This window comes from Poromitra crassiceps (genome assembly GCF_964638095.1).
Source record: "Poromitra crassiceps genome assembly, chromosome: 1".
NCBI classification, from domain to species: Eukaryota; Metazoa; Chordata; class Actinopteri; order Beryciformes; family Melamphaidae; genus Poromitra; species Poromitra crassiceps.
In genome coordinates this window covers 107,801,489-107,828,735 of record NC_139623.1, presented here as the reverse complement: position 1 = coordinate 107,828,735, position 27,247 = coordinate 107,801,489, and the positions used below count along the sequence as shown (strand labels likewise).

At 42.9% G+C, this 27,247-nt stretch overlaps 1 protein-coding gene across 1 annotated transcript in view; it reads left to right on the top strand.

Annotated features, from left to right (window-relative positions):
* Positions 1-18,400, top strand: part of rftn1b (raftlin, lipid raft linker 1b) — a 214,707-nt gene extending 196,307 nt beyond the window's left edge. The window contains exons 8-10 of the mRNA XM_083647160.1: positions 7,872-7,975; positions 15,799-15,874; positions 16,648-18,400. Coding sequence (XP_083503286.1) covers positions 7,872-7,975; positions 15,799-15,874; positions 16,648-17,325 — 858 coding nt within the window. The 3' untranslated portion in view covers positions 17,326-18,400. The remainder of the gene's footprint in view (positions 1-7,871; positions 7,976-15,798; positions 15,875-16,647) is intronic.
* Positions 18,401-27,247: the final 8,847 nt, after the last annotated feature.

The following is a 27,247-nucleotide window of genomic DNA, read 5'->3' as shown; positions in this document are numbered from 1 at the left end:
TGCATGATGTTTCTGCAAACCCGCTGACTGAGCCCAGTAGTCTGTCAATATAAAGCTACATTCAGAGCCGGTGAAAAACATAAGCACAGTTTGTTATGTCTACTCTTTTAAGAAAAACAATAGAGCAGTGTTTGTGTTGGAGTGACTCAGAGTGCACTTTGAACTTCACGCTGACCTCAGCTCGTTTGTCTTAGGTCAGCCCTCCCACGCTCTTCATAATACAGCCCCAACATGACCTTTTCTAAAAGGCCATAGTGGTGGTGGACCAGCAAGAAGCTTAACGGTAGCTTAACGGTTTAGAATTGGGCTTTTCACGAGAGGTTAACGCCATCACCAGCTGAGAAAATGGTGGTAGAGAAAGTGAATGAGTAACACTCTCCTCTTTCTAAACAACTACAGCTGAAATCCCCTTCAGCAAGGCAGTTGTACCGGGCCACTCCCAGGTGTGAATATGTTTAACAGTATGAAGAGGTGCTTAGAGCAGCAAAACCCTTCCCCCGATAGATAGATAGATAGATAGATAGATAGATAGATAGATAGATAGATAGATAGATAGATAGATAGATAGATAGACATACAGCATAGCACAAACAGAGAATATTGATGGATATTCATGAGGCAAAATGACTGTTTCCTTTACAAAATTGTGAACACTTCAGATTGACCTGGCTCATTCAGATCCATTTGCTTTCAAATGGCCAGATTCACATTTTAGATCAAACCTCTTAAGATTGCATTGTACTGATTGTACTTTAGTACATTGTACTTTTTGCCTGTGATAACAAAACACCCTGAAGGGTAGATCAAGCCATATTTACCTATTGGAAATTCCCCTTTAAATCACTTAAACTGCAACGCCACTGTCCTTTTGAGTTTTCCATGTGGTCCTGCTTAGCAGTCATGCAGATAACATCTGGACAAAGATGTTTCAGAGCATGCAGCGTAAAGCCCTGATGCAGCAAGGTGGCCCAGGACAATAAGTCAGAGATGTCTGGGGACTGTGATTAACTCTGCACCTACTCCCAAGAACAGAAAGCCATTACAGCAACAAAAAAAATCTCAATTTACTTTCTAGGCAGGCTTTGAAAAAGTGCCTGTTTCTGGGAGTGGTTCCAACATAAACCCCTAAAAAATGTAGATGCACCGCTCCCCCTCGGAACTGGGAAAGTAATGCTTGTATAAATAACACTTAGAGCAGAGTCTTGTGCCCCAGCGATTAGCTCATAATAGTGCTGGTTGCTTAATATGCTAATGCTAAAGGCCTGTTTGAGGTATGAGATGTTCTGTCATCCTCGCCAGTAAGGAGACTGTCAAAGAAAAATGAGGTGTTGTGCGGTGGAGTATAGGCTCAAGTGTTTTGTCTGCATACTGATCAATCACTCTCTGTTTCTCTGTAATGCTCTCTGTCTTTGCCTCTGTCTCTCTCTCTCACCTCTACTATCCCATTGTACAAGTGAAAGAAGCAAAAGTAGTAATTGTTCTTGTAGTAGTAGAAGTAGTACTTGTAGTAGCAGTGGCAGGAGCCTAGTAGATGTTGTAGTAGCAGCAGCAGCTGTAGTCATGGTGGTAGTAGTTGTTGTAGTAACTGACACTCTTCTCTATAGCAGCCTCCCTTTGTGATTTATGATGATTGAGTTTGTGTTGTTTGACCTGAAATGGTGTAGATGATGATATAATTTTAAGCTCTGGTGTGGATGATGATATAAGTTTAGGCTCTAGTGTAGATGATGATATAAGTTTAGGCTCTAGTGTAGATGATGATATAAGTTTAGGCTCTAGTGTAGATGATGATATAAGTTTAGGCTCTAGTGTAGATGATGATATAAGTTTAGGCTCTAGTGTAGATGATGATATAAGTTTAGGCTCTAGTGTAGATGATGATATAAGTTTAGGCTCTAGTGTAGATGATGATATAAGTTTAGGCTCTAGTGTAGATGATGATATAAGTTTAGGCTCTAGTGTAGATGATGATATAAGTTTAAGCTCTGGTGTAGATGATGATATAAGTTTAGGCTCTAGTGTAGATGATGATATAAGTTTAGGCTCTAGTGTAGATGATGATATAAGTTTAGGCTCTAGTGTAGATGATGATATAAGTTTAGGCTATTCATTGGGGGGTGGGGGGACTTTTGAGATGAAGCATCTCATTTTCAAGGGGGTCCTATACCTAACATGCAATAGCCCACAAACACAAATTGGAAAACAAAAATGAATCAAGTCAGTTACAATAATAGGAAGTCTTTAATAGCTTTAATTATAGTATAGAATATGTCCACAGTCGTCTACAGTAAAGGATGCCTGTGTAGCTCTAGGTGTGATGTGTTGTCAACTTTCTTTTCTGATGTGCCAAGGTTTCATCTAGGCTCTTTTCAGTTGAGCTGTATGGAGTCTGTGGAGATTTGTGCTGTACGTTCATGCACGCATACCGTACCGCCCAGTGTAACTGTCTGGAAAACCCTTTTCTTCAGGTCTCAAAATAACTGGCGTGTGTGTGTGTGTGTGTGTGTCTGTCTGTCTGTCTGTCTGTCTGTCTGTCTGTCTGTCTGCGTGCGTGCGTGCGTGCGTGTGTGTGTGCGCGCGCGGGTGTGGGTGTGCAAATGTGCATGTGTTGTGACTGGAGTGTTGTGGTTGTTCAGTCAGGGCAGGTGCAGTGATATCTTGGCAAACCACACACACTTCCTGTGTGAGCAGAGATGTGTGCTGCTGTAGCTTAATGAATCTGTTGCTGTGTGTCTCTCTGTGTCTGTAGAATTAAACACAGGTGTCCCGCCTAAGGAAAGACCTGAATCAAATTTTTGGTGCATACAATTGTTGATAACATATTGTCGAGACATTGGCACGGTGGATCATTTGACGGCATGTTAACAGCGCCCCCTGTGTTAAAATGTTGACTACACACTGAGGCTGTTTCACACAAGCAACCTGTTAGTCCCCACCTGTTCCAACTATGCTGCCACTGCTGTCAACACTGTTTTGAGATTTCATACTTTACTTTCATACTTAGTGATGCAGGCAGCACTTGATGGCATCCCATAGCTAGACACATCACCGATGTATCTGGAATAAAGAGCAACCTGTCAGGTATTATTGCTAGGAAGTGTGTATGTGTGTCATGGTTGTGTTTGACTGGAGGTGGCAGGGGATTGTTATTCACTGTAGTAAATCTACTGGAATTAGGTCTTGGTTGTGTTGGTACAGAGGCATAGACAAGGTCCACGGGCAATAGGACTTCCAAAGGGACAGTGTAAGACCAACTACAGACAGACTATACATCATTAAGGGACAGTGTAAGGCCAACTACAGACAGACTATACATCATTAAGGGACAGTGTAAGACCAACTACAGACACACTATACATCATTAAGGGACAGTGTAAGGCCAACTACAGACAGACTATACATCATTAAGGGACAGTGTAAGACCAACTACAGACACACTATACATCATTAAGGGACAGTGTAAGACCAACTACAGACACACTATACATCATTAAGGGACAGTGTAAGGCCAACTACAGACAGACTATACATCATTAAGGGACAGTGTAAGGCCAACTACAGACACACTATACATCATTGCTTCAAAGGGACAGTGTAAGGCCAACTACAGACAGACTATACATCATTGCTTCAAAGGGACAGTGTAAGGCCAACTACAGACACACTATACATCATTGCTTCAAAGGGACAGTGTAAGGCCAACTACAGACAGACTATACATCATTGCTTCAAAGGGACAGTGTAAGACCAACTACAGACAGACTATACATCATTGCTTCAAAGAGACAGTGTAAGGCCAACTACAGACAGACTATACATCATTGCTTCAAAGGGACAGTGTAAGGCCAACTACAGACACACTATACATCATTGCTTCAAAGGGACAGTGTAAGGCCAATACAGACAGACTATACATCATTGCTTCAAAGGGACAGTGTAAGGCCAACTACAGACAGACTATACATCATTGCTTCAAAGGGACAGTGTAAGGCCAACTACAGACAGACTATACATCATTGCTTCAAAGGGACAGTGTAAGACCAACTACAGACAGACTATACATCATTGCTTCAAAGGGACAGTGTAAGGCCAACTACAGACAGACTATACATCATTGCTTCAAAGGGACAGTGTAAGGCCAACTACAGACAGACTATACATCATTGCTTCAAAGGGACAGTGTAAGGCCAACTACAGACACACTATACATCATTGCTTCAAAGGGACAGTGTAAGGCCAACTACAGACACACTATACACCATTGCTTCAAAGGGACAGTGTAAGACCAACTACAGACACACTATACATCATTGCTTCAAAGGGACAGTGTAAGGCCAACTACAGACAGACTATACATCATTGCTTCAAAGGGACAGTGTAAGGCCAACTACAGACACACTATACATCATTGCTTCAAAGGGACAGTGTAAGGCCAACTACCGACAGAATATACATCATTGCTTCAAAGGGACAGTGTAAGGCCAACTACAGACACACTATACATCATTGCTTCAAAGGGACAGTGTAAGGCCAACTACAGACACACTATACATCATTGCTTCAAAGGGACAGTGTAAGGCCAACTATAGACAGACTATACATCATTGCTTCAAAGGGACAGTGTAAGGCCAACTACAGACACACTATACATCATTGCTTCAAAGGGACAGTGTAAGGCCAACTACAGACACACTATACATCATTGCTTCAAAGGGACAGTGTAAGACCAACTACAGACACACTATACATCATTGCTTCAAAGGGACAGTGTAAGGCCAACTACAGACACACTATACATCATTGCTTCAAAGGGACAGTGTAAGGCCAACTACAGACACACTATACATCATTGCTTCAAAGGAACAGTGTAAGGCCAACTACAGACAGACTATACATCATTGCTTCAAAGGGACAGTGTAAGGCCAACTACAGACACACTATACATCATTGCTTCAAAGGGACAGTGTAAGACCAACTACAGACAGACTATACATCATTGCTTCAAAGAGACAGTGTAAGGCCAACTACAGACAGACTATACATCATTGCTTCAAAGGGACACTGTAAGGCCAACTACAGACACACTATACATCATTGCTTCAAAGGCACAGTGTAAGACCAACTACAGACAGACTATACATCATTGCTTCAAAGGGACAGTGTAAGGCCAACTACAGACAGACTATACATCATTGCTTCAAAGGGACAGTGTAAGGCCAACTACAGACAGACTATACATCATTGCTTCAAAGGGACAGTGTAAGGCCAACTACATACACACTATACATCATTGCTTCAAAGGGACAGTGTAAGGCCAACTACAGACAGACTATACATCATTGCTTCAAAGGGACAGTGTAAGGCCAACTACCGACAGAATATACATCATTGCTTCAAAGGGACAGTGTAAGGCCAACTACAGACACACTATACATCATTGCTTCAAAGGGACAGTGTAAGGCCAACTACAGACACACTATACATCATTGCTTCAAAGGGACAGTGTAAGGCCAACTACAGACACACTATACATCATTGCATCAAAGGGACAGTGTAAGGCCAACTACAGACACACTATACATCATTGCTTCAAAGGGACAGTGTAAGGCCAACTACAGACAGACTATACATCATTGCTTCAAAGGGACAGTGTAAGGCCAACTACAGACAGACTATACATCATTGCTTCAAAGGGACAGTGTAAGGCCAACTACAGACACACTATACATCATTGCTTCAAAGGGACAGTGTAAGGCCAACTACAGACAGACTATACATCATTGCATCAAAGGGACAGTGTAAGGCCAACTACAGACAGACTATACATCATTGCTTCAAAGGGACAGTGCAAGGCCAACTACAGACAGACTATACATCATTGCTTCAAAGGGACAGTGTAAGGCCAACTACAGACAGACTATACATCATTGCTTCAAAGGGACAGTGTAAGGCCAACTACAGACACACTATACATCATTGCTTCAAAGGGACAGTGTAAGGCCAACTACAGACACACTATACATCATTGCTTCAAAGGGACAGTGTAAGGCCAACTACAGACACACTATACATCATTGCTTCAAAGGGACAGTGTAAGGCCAACTACAGACACACTATACATCATTGCTTCAAAGGGACAGTGTAAGGCCAACTACAGACACACTATACATCATTGCATCAAAGGGACAGTGTAAGGCCAACTACAGACACACTATACATCATTGCTTCAAAGGGACAGTGTAAGGCCAACTACAGACAGACTATACATCATTGCTTCAAAGGGACAGTGTAAGGCCAACTACAGACAGACTATACATCATTGCTTCAAAGGGACAGTGTAAGGCCAACTACAGACACACTATACATCATTGCTTCAAAGGGACAGTGTAAGGCCAACTACAGACACACTATACATCATTGCATCAAAGGGACAGTGTAAGGCCAACTACAGACAGACTATACATCATTGCTTCAAAGGGACAGTGCAAGGCCAACTACAGACAGACTATACATCATTGCTTCAAAGGGACAGTGTAAGGCCAACTACAGACAGACTATACATCATTGCATCAAAGGGACAGTGTAAGGCCAACTACAGACAGACTATACATCATTGCTTCAAAGGGACAGTGTAAGGCCAACTACAGACACACTATACATCATTGCTTCAAAGGGACAGTGTAAGGCCAACTACAGACAGACTATACATCATTGCTTCAAAGGGACAGTGTAAGGCCAACTACAGACACACTATACAGTACATCATTGCATCATGGTCGGATAGGCCAATTCAGTCATGATATAAATCAAAGTGAATCATATAATAAGGTGGATTTGTTTCTTAATTTAGATTGTGTCACTTCACTGCTCTACTCCTCGTAGCTTGACGACAAGCATCAGTCAACGTAAACCAGACAAATGTTTTTGACAATTTGTTTTTGGATAGCTTGCCAAATAGCCAGCAGGCTAATTTAGCAGACAACTGATATTAACATAAACACAAACATTAGGTTCTATTGTAGTGTAGGCCTATGTCAGCTGGTGTGCAAATCAGATGTGTTTACAGCAAACTGACACAAAATCAACCGGATATCAGAGGGAGGGGGGGGGGGTGCGTGGTCTGGTCTTTTTTCCCAGTCAAAAACAGCAGAGAAATTCACCAAGTGAATTGTGATGAGATGTGATGAGACAGCCCAGTTGCAGGTTGAGTTGATCAGCTGGTGTGAACGCTCTCACCTGTTAACAAGGATGCCGAAATGAAACTGCGTGGCTTCAGCGTGGCTTTGGCGTATGGTGAGCACTGTTGGAATACAGCGTTTGGTTATTCAGAGTGCGACACTCTCGGAGTAGCAGAGCGTACTCTGAGCGCTCCGTCTGTGTGGTGGCCGGAGCAGCAGAGCACCAGGAGGAGCAAATGGACAGCCAACATGGCGGCGGGAGTCATAGCGAAATGCCATTCAATAGCACATAGTCTTTCTGTTCTCTGAACTGAGTTGAGAGTTTACTGACATATTTGGCTCTAGGTGCTCATTGTTGTGTTGTTTCTGACCTGCGCTTCCCAGAGATCACCTGTCAATCAAACGGCGTGGGCGGGACTGACGTCTTTTTCCTCTGAGTTTCTTGACCCGTTCGTTAATTCATTCAGAAAGAGCACGCTCTGCTTCTTTCTCCACTCACACTCTCGTTTTCGTGCAGAGCGTCAGATTGGATTTACGATATAGCAGGGGATTTAACTGAATAGCACAACTTGCAACAGCGGTGAAATCACCTGCTGTATAGTGAAAACCTGCATAATACTCGATAGTTTATATAAACTCATTTCCAGTTTGAGCTCAGGCCAGGTTTGAATATGTGTCTTGCTTTCTACACAGGGTTTGCAGGTGAAGGCAGACTATGTTCCCCTGCTCCAGTCTCTGGCTTCATATGGTTGGAGACTCACCTGTGTGCTCCCGACTCCCGTTATCAAGACTAACAGGTAATAACACTCATTTCATTATTAAAGGGGCGTTCAATAATCGAAGACCACTACAGACCTTTAATTGCAACTCAGTAGGGCCTACTCCAGCTCTCTGACTCAGGCCTACATTGAAGTTAATATGGAAAGATGGAAGTACAAATCTATTGTACACGTGGCAGAGAACAGCCTACACAGTATAGCCTATGGGTTCTCTCACTTTCTCTTTCAGTACAATTCAATTCAACACTTTTGTCCTACATGGGAAACTTGCAGCAAGGTATAAATTGTCAGATATACTCACTCAGCAGACAAAATATATAGAAAACCTATATGACGCATTCAATGAACACAAGACACGTCACAACAAGGAATCAAAGTCTCTCATTAAAGAGAAGGCACATTTTGAGAGATCACAGGGCATGCCTACAGATACAATGGAGGTGCTAAAATGAAAATCGGTTTTGTGGCATACACACGTTTTTGTTCAAAGGAAAGGTATGACAGTTGCTCATCTGGTAGAAGAAACAGACCTAAATCTCGACCAATGGAGACAGAGCTTCATAACATAACATAACATAACAGTACTTTATTGTCACTTCATGGTACAAGTATCACGAGCGAAATTCTGCTTGGTTCACTCTTAGAGTCGGAGAGCAAAACCGGGTCGCCATTGAACAGCGCCAGCAATTTGGATTGGACAAAGCATATAAATGAAATAACTCAGAAATCACATTATTACTAATTAGAAAAGTAATAAAGGCACACTTCAATATTATACAATACAGATACATTTGTTGTAAATGTACAGGATTACCAGCAAAGACAACCCACACCACGACACCAAGGAGGCTGCCATTACAGCGCCGGTTTGGTTCGTCGTGGGAGGGAAGGGGGGTGGGGGGGGGGTTGCAAAGCGGGGGGAAGTTGCTGAAGGCGGGGGGTGGGGTTTAGGGGAGGGGGGCGGGGAGGGGGGGGGGTTTGGGGGAGTGCGTGCGTGACCGTGTGTTGGCCTATGAGTCCTTAGGGTCCATGAGTGTGTGTGTGCCAAAGAGCCGCTGGGCAAGTTGAATGCAGCAGCTCAGTCTCTTGTGTAACGGTTCCTCAGCTAAGCCTGTGCTGGTGCTGACTCAGCATATGAGTGTCCATCCGCTTATGGTCAAAGGCCTCCCATGTTCTCAGTCACACTTGAGCGCTTCGCTTCCATCCAGCGCTATGCATTTATTAGTGGAAATCCTGATAATAGTATATAGTAACATACTTTACATCAAAATGGTCAATGGCCTTTTCACAGTAATATGGCTCTGTGTTCTCGGTTACACTTCAGTGCTTCACGTCAAACCAGCAGCAACCTCCGTCTTGGAAAAATGAAGCCACTTAAGTCAATAGGACCGTACTTCTCACTTGATTTATTACCTCATTAAACACTTTACTAATGAGTTTATGGTTTCAATCAGTTTCAAGTCTTCTTCAATACAGCATGGTGTTCATAGGCTATGCTTTGGGGCGTGATTGACAGGTTGCCTGTCCAGTGATCATGCAGCTTGCCAATCATGGATCAATAGTAGGTGGCTCTGCAACTGTCTGGCTAAAAATAAAAGGAGAAAAAGATGGCGAGTTGGCGACTGTCAAAATGTCAAAGTCGAGGCTTCAAAAGGGGGGTCCACAAACCAATGGGGTTTTTTTGTTTTTCCACACTCACTTTCCCCTCATACAGTAAGTTCTAGTAAACACTATAGCCTACTAGTAAAACACCCCAAAGCCCCAATGTAACTGGTTACAGTTATCCACTACATGTATTTTCCCTCTTATAATAAATGCTAGCCTAACCTGTAAAATGCTAGTACAATATTTTGCATCACTAAAATGTACATAGTGACATGTTGTCATACTACTGAAGTGTGCATGTTGTACTTCCATCAGTGCCTTGACTAAGTGTTTATGCCCCTGCCTCTGCTGTTTGTGACCGTTTCAGAGCATAGTTGATTAATTACCTCTCTATTTTCATCCCTTGTTTTCTTTAAACCTTCCCTCCCTTCTCTCTCTTCTCTCGCTTCTCTTTCAAAATGCCACAACACAACAACACGGCTAATTAATCAGAGCCGCGGCCTAGATACAGTACAAGACGGAGCTCATTTCTCTCCCTGCCTCAAAAACATTTTGTTCGCTGAAATAATGGTTGATGATCTATTTCACATTAGCTCTAGTCATTACACTTGTTTTCGTGACGCCTCCGATTTTTAAATAGCAAATTTGCAAACACGTACTTCTTCTGAGGGTTTGCAGCCGGCACTCGATCTAGAAGGGTCGGATAAGTGTCAGTGATCTCAGCGGCATCTCAAATTAATGCTAACTGGAACTCAATAGCTTCTCCACGCAACATTAATTCATGTAGTTGTCTCAGAATATGCATTCTTGCATGCAGCATTCAATGAATGTAGGCGTTAATTACATTTTCAGTTCATTATTCTGGGGGTTACTCTCCGCATAAACTAATAAGAACATATGGACATATTTATACCAAGAAAACAAGATGAATCAAGGTATAAATTGCAAGATATACTCACAGCAGACTATATATATATAATATATATATATATATATATATGTATGGGGGTCTCGACCTAGTTTCAAGATGGAGACCAGTCACGTTACCTCATAACACGATAGCAATCAGGTCTCAACATAAGTCAAGTGTGACATCTGTTATGACGTGTGTCTTGTGACTCATCACCCCATCCTCAATAGCCAATCAGCCCCTGTCAATATGACATCTGTTATGACGTCGCTGCTGAGCCTATGACATGGCAGTATATATAGCCTTAGAACACGGCTCTCTTGAATACTCGATTCTGATTGGTCAATCAACAATATTCACCGGTCATTATTTCTCGACAACCGACCGCTGCTCTGCCACACCTGGATTAATCAGTTGATAAGAGCCTTTTGTCAGCAAGCCACTACTAATTAGGCCAACCAGTTGCAGCTGTGGTGTCTTGTGTGCCAATTACGAATGAAACCGCTTTGTCGTTGAAAACGCTATTAAAAAATATATTTGAATAATTATTTTTGTCAGATTATTGAATGATTTAGTTGTAGGCCGTGTTCTAAGCGGGATAATGTATATTGAGGCGGTGATTACTGGGAAATAATGACCTTCAGGTGAACGATTAAGCCCTCCGCTACGCGTCGGGCTCAATCCACCTGTCGGTCATTATTTCCCCCGTAATCACCGCCTCAATATACATTATCCCTTACATGGTCAGCGCTTCATCATCCTCTCTCCCTGATCGTCACCTCACTGATGGCTGTACCTGGGCTGATCGTCTTCTCCGGAGCTGCCCCACCCACTTCCCCAGTCCACCACCAACGTCTTGATTCCTGAAGAATTCAATAGGGCAGGGATTCTCTACCCTAGACTGAGCAGATGCCCTCCTCTCTCACCACAAGAAGAGGGTCATTATATATATATATATATATATATATATATACATATATATATATATATATATATATATATATATATATATATATATATATATACATGGCATGGCATGGCATGGTTACAGATACAACTGAGGTGCTAAAATGTAAATCGCCTTTGTGGCATACACAAAGTTTGTCTTCAAAGGAATATGACAGATTTAAGAGAATCTGGTCTGGAAGAAGATGACCTAAATCTGTACCAATTCAGACAGAGCTTCAAATGAAAGAGCCGCTGTTCAAAGTTTAAAAGCAGCAGCTCAGGCTGCTGGAGGAAAATCTCTTCACAGAATTGCAGAAAACAAGAAATCAAGTATGTTGACACACTATATGAAAGCAGGTATCCGATCATCTTTGTGAAAAAAAAAAAGAAAAAAGGAGGGATACAAACTAGTGAAAAATGACATTTTTAGGTGTAGGATTAGTTTGTGCAATTTTGGACTTTGGGTGCAGGATTTTTTTTTTTAATTCTTCCTACAGATGAAGCCACCAACAGGTACATTTGTCCCAAAATAGACACTCTATAAAGCCTCAAGTTATAATAGTTAGGCTGACACTGAGTGCGTTTACATGCACACCAATAAACTGATAACTGTGAGTAATCAGTTTATGGCAATAATCTGATTACTGCGTTTACATGCACTTTATTAATCCGACAATAGGAAAAACCCGGGTTTACATGATTCAGTCAATTAGTCGGATTTCTCTCCAGAAGGCGGCGGTAATTCAACTTTTTACATGCAACTTGTACATGCGCAAATGTATAAACCCACAAGAAACCTGATACGCTGTATACATGCACTCAAAAGACAGGTTATTGGCCAAAAACCTAGGTGTGTTAATCGGTTTTCTCATAACCCGTTTATGACCATAAACGGATAAAGCTTATCAGTTTATGCTGTTTACATGACCACTTGAATAATCAGGTAACTCAGAAATCCGCTAATAAACAGTTTATTGGTGTGCATGTAAACGCACTCACTGACAGGCAACAGTGGGTTCTGTAAAGACCTGTAGTTCTCCCATCCACTCCTTTCTAGCATAATGGGCTGGGGCTTTTTGCTGGGAACTCTGGTTGGCTCTCGGCTTTGATTCAGCAGGAAGCCGTCCAGCATTCTGACAGCCTCGAAAAGCTTCTGATAAAGCCTGGAAGGAAGGAGGTAATGGGGGAAAAAGAAGGTGTGGTGGGCGTTGGGTGGTTTAGATAGTAAGCCTGGTGCTGGAGAAGCGTCAAGCCCATTTCATTTTGGGAGAGGGAAGATTTGTAGTTGGCTTTTAGGATCCTGCTGCCATCATAAACTCATGGCCAAGGTTGAGCATGCAGCTTAACTCCGGACTGCATCTCAACTATGTGTGCACACACGGCACACCTACTAGTATGTATGTGTGTAAATGAACCCGTGCCTGAGAGCGGCAAAGGACAAGTATCTCTTTTTAAAGCCCATGACAGAAAGAGGAGTCAGGGAATAAGAAGAAACGAATAGTGAATGTGTCAAAAATCAGACTGACAGGAGATCGACTGTAGAAGCAGAAGAGAGGACAGCTACTTAGCGAGAGCAGTCGGCTGAGAGGAAGGAAGGGCTGAGCGTGACAAAGAGAGAGAGAGAGAGAGAGCGAGCACGAGAGACAGGAAGCCCAGTCAGAAATGAATCTGCGTTTCGTGCCCAGATGAATCTGTTGACTGGAGTGGGGGGGGGGGGGGGGGATAAAGGCCTTGAGAGTTTTTGAAAATAGAAATGATGGATCATGGTACATGGAAAGTGGTTGAATTGATATATTTTGTGCATATAAATTGAAGTTCTTTTGATATTTGCTTTACACAGTTGAGAAGTGTTTCACACATTCTCTTTTTAATTGTTGCCTGTGAGCTTTTGTAAAGCCCGCTAATTCTCATGATAGAAATCATCAGTGTTGTAACAGCAATGAACCTTGCTCCATGTGTCAAACTATGTTGGCAGTCCAGGCCATTTTGACTGGAGTGGCCAAGGTTGCGCACAGACTCAAGCAAGAGTGGCACTGAGTGCAGCATTTAGGAGGGATGTGGAAAGATTTTCCCTCACCTACATTTAGCCTGACTTTGAAGCATTACTGGTTGGTAGCAATGGATGCCTTACCTCTTCTAGTTTAATATGATGCCTGTATTTTCACTCTAGCTTTAAAAATGAGTCCGTTACCGCCTCTGAAAGACAGTCATGTCGGCCACAGATGCCACCAGCACCCTCAAGATTTTGGGGTGGCACCTGAGGTGGCCAATTAGATTTCAGGGGTGGCCAGTGGTGCCATCCCTGGCCACTCTCTAGAAACGCCCCTCCATGTTGGGTCAGGTCCTTGAAGTTGAGGGAATTGGGCCTCGAAATTCCTTGAACAGTCCTTGAAGTTGATGTTTAAGAAGGTGTGGGAACCCTGAAAGTAGCCTATATATTTAGCATCTTGGCTTTTGAACCCTTGTGTGCGTCTCCTCTACCTTTGCACAACCTGAATGTAGGAGGAAATGACAGAGGAAAATGACGCGTGGGATTCTTAACCTTAACTGCAGATAACAGTAGGTATATGGCGTATGAGCAGTGGACAGAAAATATTTGACTCTCTCGATGGACAAGGATGAGCAAGAGGGTGAATCCCTCCATGTCGTATTTGTCGGGCTTTAAAGATTTTAACTAGACACCATCTTGCGTGACTGTACAGTATCTGGCATCTCACAGTTGCAAAATCTGTCCACAGTCAGACATATAAACACCTGGCAAAGTACTCAAAGCGGCATCTGGGGCTACAATAGGTGTCTCCAGTACCACATTTTGCCATGATGACACACACACACACACACACACACACACACTCACAAGTTGAAAACAATGCCAGCCAACGCTGTTGCAGCTGGTAGTGAATTGTGAAAAACCTGTCGTCCCCTGTAACACAATCGCTCATTAAGTTTAAGGGCCCTATCGTCGTACGCCGCTATCGTTTGCACTGCCGTTTGCGCGCCTCTTATTGCTATCTTCCCTGCGTATTAAGCTATCGTCTGCCTCCACCATCCAGTTGTGTGCTGGGATCTAAGCGCAGACACAGGTGTAGGCGTGGCCCAGGCGTGTCCGTGCGCCTCTTAGCCTCTCATCTGCCTCCCGCAAGTGTCATTTTGCGCTCTGGCCAAGATACCATCGCCATGTTCCGAGCGTAAACACAGGTTTGGGCGTTGCCCGTGTAAAAATAGGCGTTCCAGCGCAATGTGTTAGAAAAAAGGGCCTTGGGTGCTCTCAATTTTAATGCCACCAAATAGCAGGTCTTAGCGCAAAAAAAAAACACTAAGCCAGGCATACGCCTGAGCGCACACAGTATTATCCGCGCAGTGCAGGAAATCCTCGCTTTGATACGTTACGCACGGCACGATGTCACTCTCTCTCCAACACCTCACGTGCGGACACACTCTTCCCTAGAATGCCACGTTGATTTTCAACTATAGCCTACATTGCAGATTTTTATTTATTATACAGTAACCTCTCTCCCTGCAATTGCACCATGCAACAATAGCTTAACCCGAGTGGACAATTCTGATATAGGCTATTGAAATAGGCTAGAAAATACAATCTCACACATGACACATCCCTACCCTATTAAAGAAACAAATATTTTTAAATGTGTATGTTATAGCCTATATGAACTAAACGACTAATTACAGTAAGCGCACGCTTTGGGACATGGGGATATTCACTGCGTAACTGCGCGGCGGCCCTTTGGTGTGTTTCAAATGATCGTTCCATCAGCATCAATTTTCATTACGAATCCGAACTGGTTCATCCTCCAATTCTCTCCCTCTCTCGTTCTCTCCCCTCTCTCTCTCTCTCTCTCTCTCTCTCCCCCTCTCTCTTTTCTCTCTCTCACTCTGTCCCTCAGCAAGAAAGAAGCTGCTGTCACAGACGTGATGGTGGTGACGCTGTGGCTTTTAAGGGGAGTGATCTCACACTTGTGAATACTGTTTTGGGCATAAACACGCCTATGGAGGTTTGCACCGAGCTGACGCGAGCGTAGCGGGCCGACACGCCCACAATTAGGGTTTTGCGCTGCGCTATTCCAGCGCAAAACGGGTACTAACGCAAAATTACTGCCTTTGCGACGATAGGGCCCTAAATGTCTAGTTCATTTCTTTTTCCTCTCACTCATTGTCACTTATCTTATTCATTTGTAAATGAGAAGTACATGAGAAGTTTAATGAAAGTGTTTGATGGAAATAAATCAGATTCTTGTTTAAAATCTTTCTGCATATTTTCTCTCTTCTCCTCTCTTCCTCTCTCACCCTCCCCTCCCACCTCTCTCTATCGTTCCCATCCTTCTCTGTTTCTCTCCGTGCCTTGTTCCTCATGCTCCAGTGATGGAAGTCTGTCCACCAAACAGATTGTTTTCCTGCAGAGACCCATCTTGGGCCGAAAGAGGAGGGAGCCCAAGGTACGTGACCTCGCATTCCTCTCAGTGTTTCCCTTGGCTAACGTGGGGTCTCCTTCATAGCTTTTTTCTCTCACCTGCTAGCCATATATCCAAGGCCAACATCACCCCTTGCCACCCCCAAGTCCAGCAGCTGTTTTTGCTCTAAGTAGATAAATACACGCAGCTTGGGACAAATGTGAAAGAAGCCCTTTCTGTTTGAGATACGGGGAATTCTGCAGCAACGGACGAATGTGTTGTTTGGGAAAGTAGGGTTGGCAATGCTTTCTGTGTGACCCCAAACAGTGATGATAACCTCTAAATCTCACCTTTGTCCACAATGGAATGAATCCATGTTGATGCTTTCTGTGACCGGAATTTAAACTGCTGTCACAACAACAAATATATTAGGCCCTAAGCCTCAAAGTCAAGCAGGGAATTGTTAGCATTCACAAGATTTCCATTGCGGCGATATATGCTCTATATCGCCGCAATGTGTATATCCCTACTGTGTGTTATTCACATAATCTAGGATATGTTGAAATAGAAATATATGCCTGTTTGTTTGGTCAGACTGCAGGCATCAAGGACATCAATAACTTCCCTTCAAATGGCCTCCATTTCATTCTCTACATCAACGAGACTCATTTGAATTAGCTTGTTATCCAAATGCAATATTAGATCCATTGTCATCCATTTTTAATTAAGTCTGCATGTACCGCCTCATGCCCAGCAGCGTATTGACACAGTCCAAAGCACATTGCCCAAACGTGTTAATGTAAACTTTGCTTCTTCAGAAACTGATCTTCAAAACCCGAAGCAAGTCCAACAAGAACTCCATCAAAGATGCAGCAAAGAACAAGAAGAAGAAAAAGAAATCAACTGCGATGGAGAAGGATGCGGAAGATCCGAAGATCCTTGATGACAGGGAGAAGGTGGCGAAAGAGGAAGCCAAGAGCGGAGATGAACAGGTGAACACGACAGAGGTGGAGGCGGGCTGGAAAGAAAGTGAGGCCGATCAAGAAGGGGAGGCAAAGAATGAGGAAGATCAGAAGATTGATTATGGGATTGAAGTTGGCATAGAGACTGTCCAAAAGAAAGATGGAGGCGCAGAGGCGAAGGACAAAGGAGCCGTAAACAGCACAGCAGAGGTGGGCGGAGAGGAAGAGATAAGACAGGAAAAAGAGAATGGAGAGCCTTTCGAAAACGGAGGGGCCGAGGACGTGACAGAGGCCATCGTGACCGTCGAAACAGAGAGAGAGACCAAAGACAAGGTGAACGAGGGACGAGTGGAAGTTGAAGCGGTGGTTGAAAATGGGTTTGAGGTAGAGGAAGACAGAGAAGCGGGCGGAGGTGGAGAGAGCGCTGCCAAACCAGAGATGGAGGAACTGGCGAGCACGGAGGTCATCACTAAGGAGACTGTGGCAGATGATCAGGCCGCGCCGACCAATCAAAGCCCCGAAGAGACCCAATAGTCCCTTAAGCAGCCAATCAAAGCTTTCCCCCACCCTACCTCTCAAATTCCCCACCTTGAGGACAGGTTCCAGCCCTGGAACATAATTTATCTTTGATCTGAATCGTTGGGGCTTGGGTCCCTATCGCTGCAGCACTGTCCACTCTCTCCATGCTCTTCTTCATAGACAAGTCCCCTGCAATCTGCCGCAGTGTAGCTATTGAACAATTTCATGTAACCGCAGACATCGGTCCTACTGTATAACCACACATACTGAATGTATATATCCAAATGACGCCGGATAGTCACCTCAGAGTCACTGGAATTGTTTTTGCTTTTGATTGGACCGATGAGGATCAACAAGGTCCAATGGGGGTGAGACTCTAGAAAAGGCCATGATCAGATAGGAGGCTTTTTCTCTCTTGCTCAAACACAGGCAGAGAGAGCAAGAGTTCAAATGTGGGGGGGGCGGGGCTTGTTCTTCAAGGGAAGGAGCCCCCTAAAGGGAGAAGAAGCCCCAAAGCGGAGGGTGCGAGTATGTGACGTCGTCCGAGGGAGAAGAGAGTGCCGAGTTTTATCGTCTCGTCCAAGACCTCTGCCTAGCCTAGCTAGCCTAGCTAGCGGCCGCTTTGAGGGCTACTTTCGCCTGACAGTGGAGCAGTTGGAAGTGGCTTGTTCCGTTTGTGAAACCGAAGATGTCACGTCCAAAATACAAGGTGCATAATATGGAAAAGACACACGCCTGCCACGACCACTCCCATTGAAAATAACTGAAATTAATGTAAAGATGCAGGTATGTTCAAAAAAGCGTCCATATGTGATCACGGATGGCATTTCCTGTCCCTTTGTCCTGTGAACCATGCTTAGTTGGGTTGTAGAAGGAGTTTGCAGGAGAACTCTGGTAGAGGTGATGGTAAAGGTATTTGTTTGCGACAGGCAATCCAAAGTAAGGTGAAGACATAATTGTTTACGCTGAGCTCTAAGCCGTCAAGTGCTTCAAAGAGAGCTGATAATCACTCTTTGATGTAGTGCTAAGCTCACCCTGCATACAGAATGTTCCATATTCAAGCCAAGCTAGATAAGGATGTGAAACGCAGCTGAATGTTTGCAGCTCGGGGGGCAGAACCCATATTTAGGAGCACCAGGTTACCTTTTACACTTTACATATTAGAGTATTTATTTCTGCCCAAAGTTGCATTTTTTTTTTTTACATTTCCAATTAGTAGTCACACACAAAAGCACTTGTCAATATGGAAGCTGACTATTCAGGACCAATGCTGGTTATTTACTGAGACCAAAATAGAGGAGGGGGGAGAGAGAGAGAGATTGATTGTGAGAGAGAAATAGAGAGATTGAGAATGAAAGCGACAGAGACCACAGCACGTAAGGAAATGGAAGTCAAATAAAGGGAATGAAATAGGCTAATTTAAAATAACGGCCGTTTGCATCCCACATTCCCCCCGTCGACTTTTTCTTTTCTTATTGTACCTCCAGCTCTTTAAGCACCTCATATCGTCATTTCTGACAATAACCAAGTCATAGTGTGTCGTTTCATCATGGTGTCATGTTGCTTTCCATTTGAGGGGGGGCGGGGGGCATTCACGCCATAGAGCTCTCATTACCTCACTAATGGATTTTGTCAGTGGGGTGTCTGTGAGGAATCATACGTTTATAATGGGCGTCGCTTATTAGGAGAGCTATTGACAGCAGAGCACCTCACCATGTCAAGCAAATAACCTTTGCCTTTAACGGTGATGTCATACGGACTGATTTGCACTGAGGGAGAATTATAACCTGCATTTGAAGAGTTGTGTCCCCAAATGCCACATATCCATTTGGCGGGGGGCAGCATTTGGGGGAGGGGGCATTACCAACAGTTCATCGTACTGTACAGTATCTCTAGAATATCTGTCAGATAACCCTTTTTTTTTTTATAATTTTGCCAATCAAGGACTCAAGCTACCTTCTGTCCTGCTGCACAAGGACTATCATTTGTCATCATTTGGATTTAATCTTGTAATGTAGGGGTGTCACGATACACTCAGTTCACGATACGATACGTATCACGCTACTGGGTTCACGATAACGATACGATACGATACGATTTTAACAATATTTTTTTAAACTTGAATAATGACAATATATGACTGGAAAAGTAGTATTTTATTTGAAATGCACAAATACAAAACATGCTGTTGTGGGAAATTGTTATTACAATAACAACTAGAAAAAACATGAGATTGGAGATAAGGCTTATCTTGAAATAGAATGAGTTACACCGTCACTTAGATTTACTTTGAACTAAAAGGTTTCTCAGCAGTATAAATTCTCATTATGCATCTTCAGTTTTTCTTCAAACTCAAACAACAAGACTTTTCTTAGTCTATTTTTTATGCATCTTCAATTTTTCCTGTCAAGTAAACAGTTTTGCCAGAAACTCAATTGAATGGTTTCTCTCCTGTATAACTTCTCATGTGTCTCTTCAGAGACTTGTTCAACTGAACTACTTTCCACACATTGAACTTCAACAAACAAAGACGTTTCTTTGTCTATTTTTGAAAAAAAAAAAAAAAAAATTCACGATATGAGATTTCATCTCAACGATACATATCGTGACGTTTTACTATCGCGAAATTTCGTGGGACGATATATTGTGACACCCCTATGTAATAGGTATCACTTTTTTCAAATGGTGGATATCTCATTTTGGGATTAAACTCTTCATTTACAGACAAGTGTGACTGATGATGTTGAATATGTGCGTCCCATTTGGGGATGAAGCCACTGGCCATTGAGATTTCTTTCCCCAATGTAAAATGGCAGTTGTTTTGTGTAGAGTAGAATATAAAACTGTGACCAGTTTAGCCTTATTACTATACTGTAAATGACCCACAATCCGCTATTAGCAATGTCTTTTAGAGGCACAATGGTGATTTAAGTGTTATATGTTTGTTATAGTCAAACAGGAAAGTTATGCTACAGTCAGTGTTGGTATTTTTGAGGTAAATTTACTGTTTAATTATGGAAACCAGAGAGAGGGGGTCAGAAAGAGTGTTTTAGATTTGAAGATGTTTGTCTGCATTTGGATTTTTTTAATGATTTTCTTTTAAAGATGTAATGTTTTTAATTTCATTGTGAACATTTCTGTTTTTTAATCTGAAAGCAGGCTTTGTGTTGCCTCTGCTGTTACGCTAAAGCTTGCTAAAGTATATTTCTGACTGACGCTTCGAGCTACCTCCCAAGGGCTGTGGCGGGGTCCAACCCCCGGCTCCTTGTCCTCGCGCCCTCTGATGCGCCACAGCTGGAACCTGTGGGCGTGAGGTCATCGGTAATGGCAGGCGAGGTCAAGGGTCATATCTGAACCTGAATGGACTTTCCACAGCTGCACACCGGAGTTTTGCACGAGCAAGTTACCACTGATGTTGAGTTGAGATATGAAGTCATATATCATAATTTTGTCTGTTGTATTTCCTCGGTTTATTTTAAATATTGTTTTTCTCAGCTGCTTTTAGCTTTAATAAGCATTTATTCTATGTGACAAATATTTTATTATTTTAGCCTTTTGCTTCGGCACTGGGGAGCAAACATGGCCTAGTTGTCACTTTAATATTCTTGTAAGACTACAAATATGAATTATGAATGGCAATATCAAAAGACCCATTTTGATAACTGAAGAGATAATTATGAATATTTGAGGAATTTCCCCACTGAATCTCGGTCAAATTATTTCTTTAGATCGAATCACTTTCTGCCTTTTTCCCAGTGCCATGATAAAAGTGTAACTGTCATCCTTCATTTTTATGAATGGGAATTTATTTCTATCAGTATTCTGGCTTTTTTTTTTTTTTTTTTTTACCAGGGACTTCAGATATACTTTTTTTCCTTTGACTGTGACATCCTGTGAAAACAGAAAGGGCATAATGTACTTTTAGCTATGGGGGCACAGTTTGGAAAATCAGTGAGGGGGTGTCACTTCACTTGACATAACTGTGTTTTCTGACTCCAACTGCATTCCGGCTAGAGCCACTAACATGGTTGATAGCAGCCTTGACAAAAGTTGGGGTCACATCACAGTGGGCCCCGTATCCGTCCACACAGCACACCGGACAGTCGACTTCTGACCACTGAGTATACCCCAGGGACTGTGGGTAAGGGTGTTTTCTTTTGTGTCCTGTATCATGTAAAGAAAACACACAGGCAGAGAAAAACTGCAGGATCTGACACTTCATCAGTTAAATGATGCTGAACCATGTTAACTTAGCCCATCCGTGAAAATAGGGAGACCTTTGACTAATGCTAGACCTAATACATCCCCAACCATTCATGTAAAAAAAAAAGTAAAAAGTAATTTACAGTTTCCTATCTTATATAAGCATAATTTCCTCTGAGCCTCAGTAGTGGCGCTGGTGCAATCATTTTTGGTAATGCTGACAAAAAAAGAAAAAACTTAACGGTTCATTTCCTGTGTGCTACTATGATGTGAAGAAATTAGTAGAAATGACAGAACATGATATAATAGGAAGTCAGTCATTTCCCCCCATGTTGTCACTTTAGCTTGCTCACACAGCCTCTGGAAAATGTATTCTTAGGTTTTGTCTCCAATGTTACAGTTTCCATCACCTCCGCTGCCATCTTGAATGTTGAGTATCTTTGATCATCTACTATTGCCACTTGCATAGCAGTGTTTGCTATCAAGGCAGAAAAAAGTATTCTTTATCTTTGCTATTCCTGAGTAATGTCCACATTCCTATTGTTCATGACATCTGTACAATTTGTATATTATAAAATGATTTATATTTAATGTGTACATGTGTCCTTGCTTCTTTGTGTGTGAGAACAGAACAAAAACGTTACCGTCTCCATTGGGGGCGATCACTGTTAAAAAGTGCTTTAGATGTTCAAGTACAAAGCTTGTTCATAAATTAGGCTACGCTTCCAGTCTATATTTGTCTTGTTCTTTCCACTTTGAGAATAAAATGTACACAGATGTTCCCAGTGTAATGTAGCCAGTGGCTAGTGCTGTGCAGTGAGTAAGCCTCACTCCCAGTCCCCGACGCCTCAAGAGATGCTCTAGTGATGAGTTCGATCCCCAGCTGCAGGGGGACTACATCAATTACACCAAAACCTTGGAAATCTGTATAAATCAGTAGCTACAATATAAACCCCTATGGCCTATGAAACCCAACAATGTTGTTTCCTAAATGAACTTTAATGATTTAGAAAGCTTAGCAGATGAGATTAAGCTTGGTTGCTAAGAGTTGCTTATTGGGCAATTTGAAAAACTGGGGCAGCTCTTCTGACCTTAAAGGGATACGCCAACTTTTTGGGCTACGCGCGCTCGATTCCTAAGCTCGCCCTCTGCACGGGCTCGCAGCCTCGCCCACACCGCTCTATGACATCCCTGATGACATCATCACAGATGACATCATCACGGATGACATCACTGAACTTATAGCCTCAGCCAGGAAGGATGACATCACTGATGAAATGACATCTTTAGTTAATTAGGGCAATCAGATAATCCAGCTCCATCAGGTCACCTGCTCTTTACACCCCCTGCAAATTTCAGCCCAATCGCACGTAAAAGGGCATAGCTGTGGCCGGCACAAAAATTGAAACAAACATTGCCCACTTGCTCCCATTTAATATGGATTAATCACCAAAAATGGCTATAGCTTCTAGTTAATTTAGTAAGCTGATCTAAGAGTCTTAAGTCCATGTGTGTGGTGATGCAGTCATGCAGCCTCTCCTCAGCAGCAAGGCTCTGGTGGTTCCGTGGCTCATTGAGGTTGAGTGTGAACCGTATCAGGCTCTGTCATTTCTGCAGAGACCCGGGTTCGAATCTGACCTGTGGTTATTTGATGCATGTCCTGTCCCTCTCACCATACAGCTGTCAATAAAGCATGCAATGCCTGAGGTTTTTTTTTAATTAAGGGTGGAAGACAAAAAAAAGCACAAGTTAAAGGAAAATAACAAAGAATGTGATGAAAGCACCTGCCTTTAGTGTGAATTGAATGTATTATTTTGTGTTATTACAAAACTATGAGTATCTGCTTTGACTTTTTCTTTAACCATGAACAATTTTCAGAGACAGAGAGACACAAAGACTGTGTTTTAACAATTCAGAAAGTCTGCAAATTTTTAACAGCTGAAATGTAACATTTTTTAGCCTAGCTTTCCTGTGTGTGTGAGAGAGAGAGAGAGAAAACAGAGTTGGCCCAAGATCCCGCTGTAAAATGTTCGACCTGTTTGGTTTAACTTTTTACAGCGGTCTCTTCACCAAACTCTTCACCCACAGGAAGGCTGTGGCTAAAAATTGTACATTTCATCTGTGTGTGTTGGGGGGATTCAGAAAGTCTCGGAAAACTTAATGGTAAAAAGAGAAGGTTTTATTGTTTTGTTTCGTTTTGTTTTGTTTTGTTGTTGTTTTTCCTTTGTTTTTTTTTCTTTGTTTTTCTGGCATTTTATGTGTTAGTGACAAATGAGAGAAAGACAGAGGTATGGGAGAGAGTGTGAATAACATGCAACAAATGAACACAGGACAAATTTGAACCCAGGTCACTGGGAGGACAAGCTTACATGGTAGCCTACATACTCAACTTAGTGAGCCACCTGGGGAACCTCTTCTGACCTTAATTTTAAAGTAATTAGTTCATTCAACAGCCAATCTGAAACAATCTTCCAACAACTTGCTAGAGGTTTGAACTAGGGGTGGAGCCGAATCTGGTATTTGGAAAAGCACAAATAGTGGGCTTTTACAAATATTTTTTTTCTTTCATACAAATATGTTTTTAATGCATTTGTTTTCCCTGCCACTGTCTGTGTGTCATGTCATGTGTAAATAGCATGTGGTCGGCTGAGTGGTCAGTCTATGTTCTGGTAGACCAGGGGTCAAAACCCGGTGTGGGAACCCTCCTTTGCAGTATAGTTTATTGAAGAACGTTTATTTTAACACTTTAATATCCTCAAATTAATTAGAAGTGTAATAACTAAAACAGGATTATGCCTATTTCCACTTTTATTCAAATACAAATAATTGTGCTGCCTCAACAAACATGCACTCTGTGCACATTCCTGGTTTGAACTGTCAAGTCTTACCTCTGAAGGCAGCTGACATACACAATAAACCACCGAGGCACTGCTATTGCTCCTGTGTTTCTCACTGTATGACTTTTGAAGTGCTTGGCTATAGGCCATCTGGAAAGGCTGTATTTTAGCTTTTAGTCAATTTTAGAAATACTGTAGATAAATATTACTTTCTGGACATCCAAACATAGACTTGACTCTAATTCACCTTTCTAAATGGACTAAAAGCAACAATAGAGTATAACAATTTTCTGGTGTCTGCCTCACTATTACATAATTTCTGCTAATTTCCATCCATCCATCTTCAACCACTTATGCAGGATCGGGTCGCGGAGGTAGCAGTTCCAGCAGGGGACCCCAAACTTTCCTTTCCCTGGCGACATTAGCCAGCTCTGAGTGGGGTTTCCCGAGGCGTTCCCAGGCCAGCGTGGAGATATAACCTCTCCACCTAGCCCTTGGTCTGCCCCGTGGTCTCCTCCCAGCTGGACGTGCCTGGAACACCTCCCTAGGGAGGCGACCAGGTGGCATCCTTACCAGATGGCCGAACCACCTCAACTGGCTCCTTTCTACTCAAAGGAGCAGTGGTCTACTCCGAGTCCCTCACAGATGACTGAGCTTCTCACCTCATCCCTAAGGGCCAGCCACCCTATTGAGAAAACCCATTTCGACCACTTGTATCCACGATCTTGTTCTTTTGGTCATGACCCATCCTTCATGACCATACGAACTGACCCAGTGAGTGCTGAAGGTCCCAGACCGATGATGCCATCAGGAACACATCATCTGCAAAAAGCAGCCCACCGACCTGCAACCCCTCTAATTTCCAGTTTTGGCCTTTAGTTAGCTCATTATGCTAATTACTCAAATTTACCAACATGCAACTCTTAGCAACCAAGTTGAATTTCATTCACTAGGCCGAAAGATGACATTTCAATCACAAGAGTTAATAGGAAACAACATTAGCCTACTGGGTCCACGAAATTTCCAGTAGACTACTCAACTGCCGCAACCAGCCCTATGTCATTAACCTGTGAGAAAGAAAATGATCAGGGATGTTTTGTTCCAGCTCTGTGTGAAGGACTTTTCATTTTGCCCTTGGAGAAAAAAACATAAAGAAAATTGAAAGAGGAAATGACAAATTCAGTTCTTCAACCGCAGCAGAAGAGCCTTGAGCCCTCTATAAGCTGGAGCAGTGCAGCAGGGAGAGCTGATACACAGACAAATTGTTATTTTCTCTGAGAGAATACGGGGTCTCAAAACCCTCTCCCTCATTTCAAAAAAGTCTGCTCCATCTGTTTATTACCTTCATTACAACGGAAACACTAGAATAAATCAACTTCATAGTTATTACATCCCTACGTCAAAACAATACCATTCAGACCAAAAACTCCCTCGTGCCTTCATATTTCACATAAAAACCCAAGGCCGGCACCCATGATAATAACCCTACGGTGTTTATGAAAATAACCATATTTACAGTTGAGCCAACACAGTCGGCACAATCTATAAGTCATGAGCTGGGAGCCCAGGAGAGAGTAAGGTCATTAAAGGGAACCAAAATCACACCAACATCCATTCTGCGAGCAAGCTGCAAGAGGAGCTAATAGCTGTTGGAGCGGAGTGGGGAGTGATGGTGAGCCACTAAGCTGGTCAGAAATCCACATTTCTGCCTGCGGTGTGGATATTCAACTTATGACCCGGGGCGCTACAGCTCTTGAGGTTTTACTGGTACGACCTGTAGTATAGGTAATGGCACAAAACCTGCTGAGGGCAGCACATTTTGAATAATGACGTTCCTTTGTGGATTAAAAAGGTTGTTTTCATTATGGCTGTAGGCCCTACTACAGTATGCATAATAGTGTTTGTGTGTTGTGGGCTGAGGCTGCTCCAACACGCCTATTAGGCCAGACGGCTTCAGAGGCACCTTAATGTGTGGAGGTGTCGTATGTTGCTGGATTTAACCCACAACTCATTGCGCTCGTAAACCAGGCTATGATGCTCATTTTGGCTGTCATGTCATAAAAGTTGTTGTGCTGAGGTGAAGGATGCAGCCACTCTTGACTCGGCACTGCCATCTAGTGACTTTCCCAGGCTTTAAGCACAAAGCCAAGACAGGCCCGTGTGACTGGGTGATATGCAGCACTATTGTGTATTTGTGTACTTCATTAACTCTGTGGGGAAACTTATCCTCGGCATTTGACCCATATATACCTATTAGGTAACGTTACCTACCTAGAAACTAGGAGCAGTGGGCAGGCGCAGTGCAGGGCCCGGGGACCAACTCCAGTTATTTTGCCAGTGCCTTGGTCAGGGGCACTGAGGAGTATTAACCCTAACATGTCTTTGACGGTGGGAGGAAACCCACGTGAACATGGGGAGAATGAACATGCAAACTCCACACAGAAAGGACCTGGGACAGCCCGGGGTTGGAACCCAGGACCTTCTTGCTGTGAGGCCACAGTGCTAACCACTGAGGCACCATGCCATCCGTTGTCTCTGGTGATGAGGATATTGTTGAGGATGATGTTGATGATTGATGAGGATATTTTCACATTTCCCTCGTGCCCTGAAACGAGCTCACATCGGCTTCCAAGCAGGCCAACAAGTGCACTTCAGCAGCTCAACTCCTATGTCGAAGTATACTTTGAACTTAGATATGAGGTCAACACACATCACATAACTCATGTATAAGTATACTTTGAACTTAGATATGAGGTCAACACACATCACATAACTCATTATGTATAAGTATACTTTGAACTTAGATATGAGGTCAACACACATCACATAACTCATTATGTATAAGTATACTTTGAACTTAGATATGAGGTCAACACACATCACATAACTCATTATGT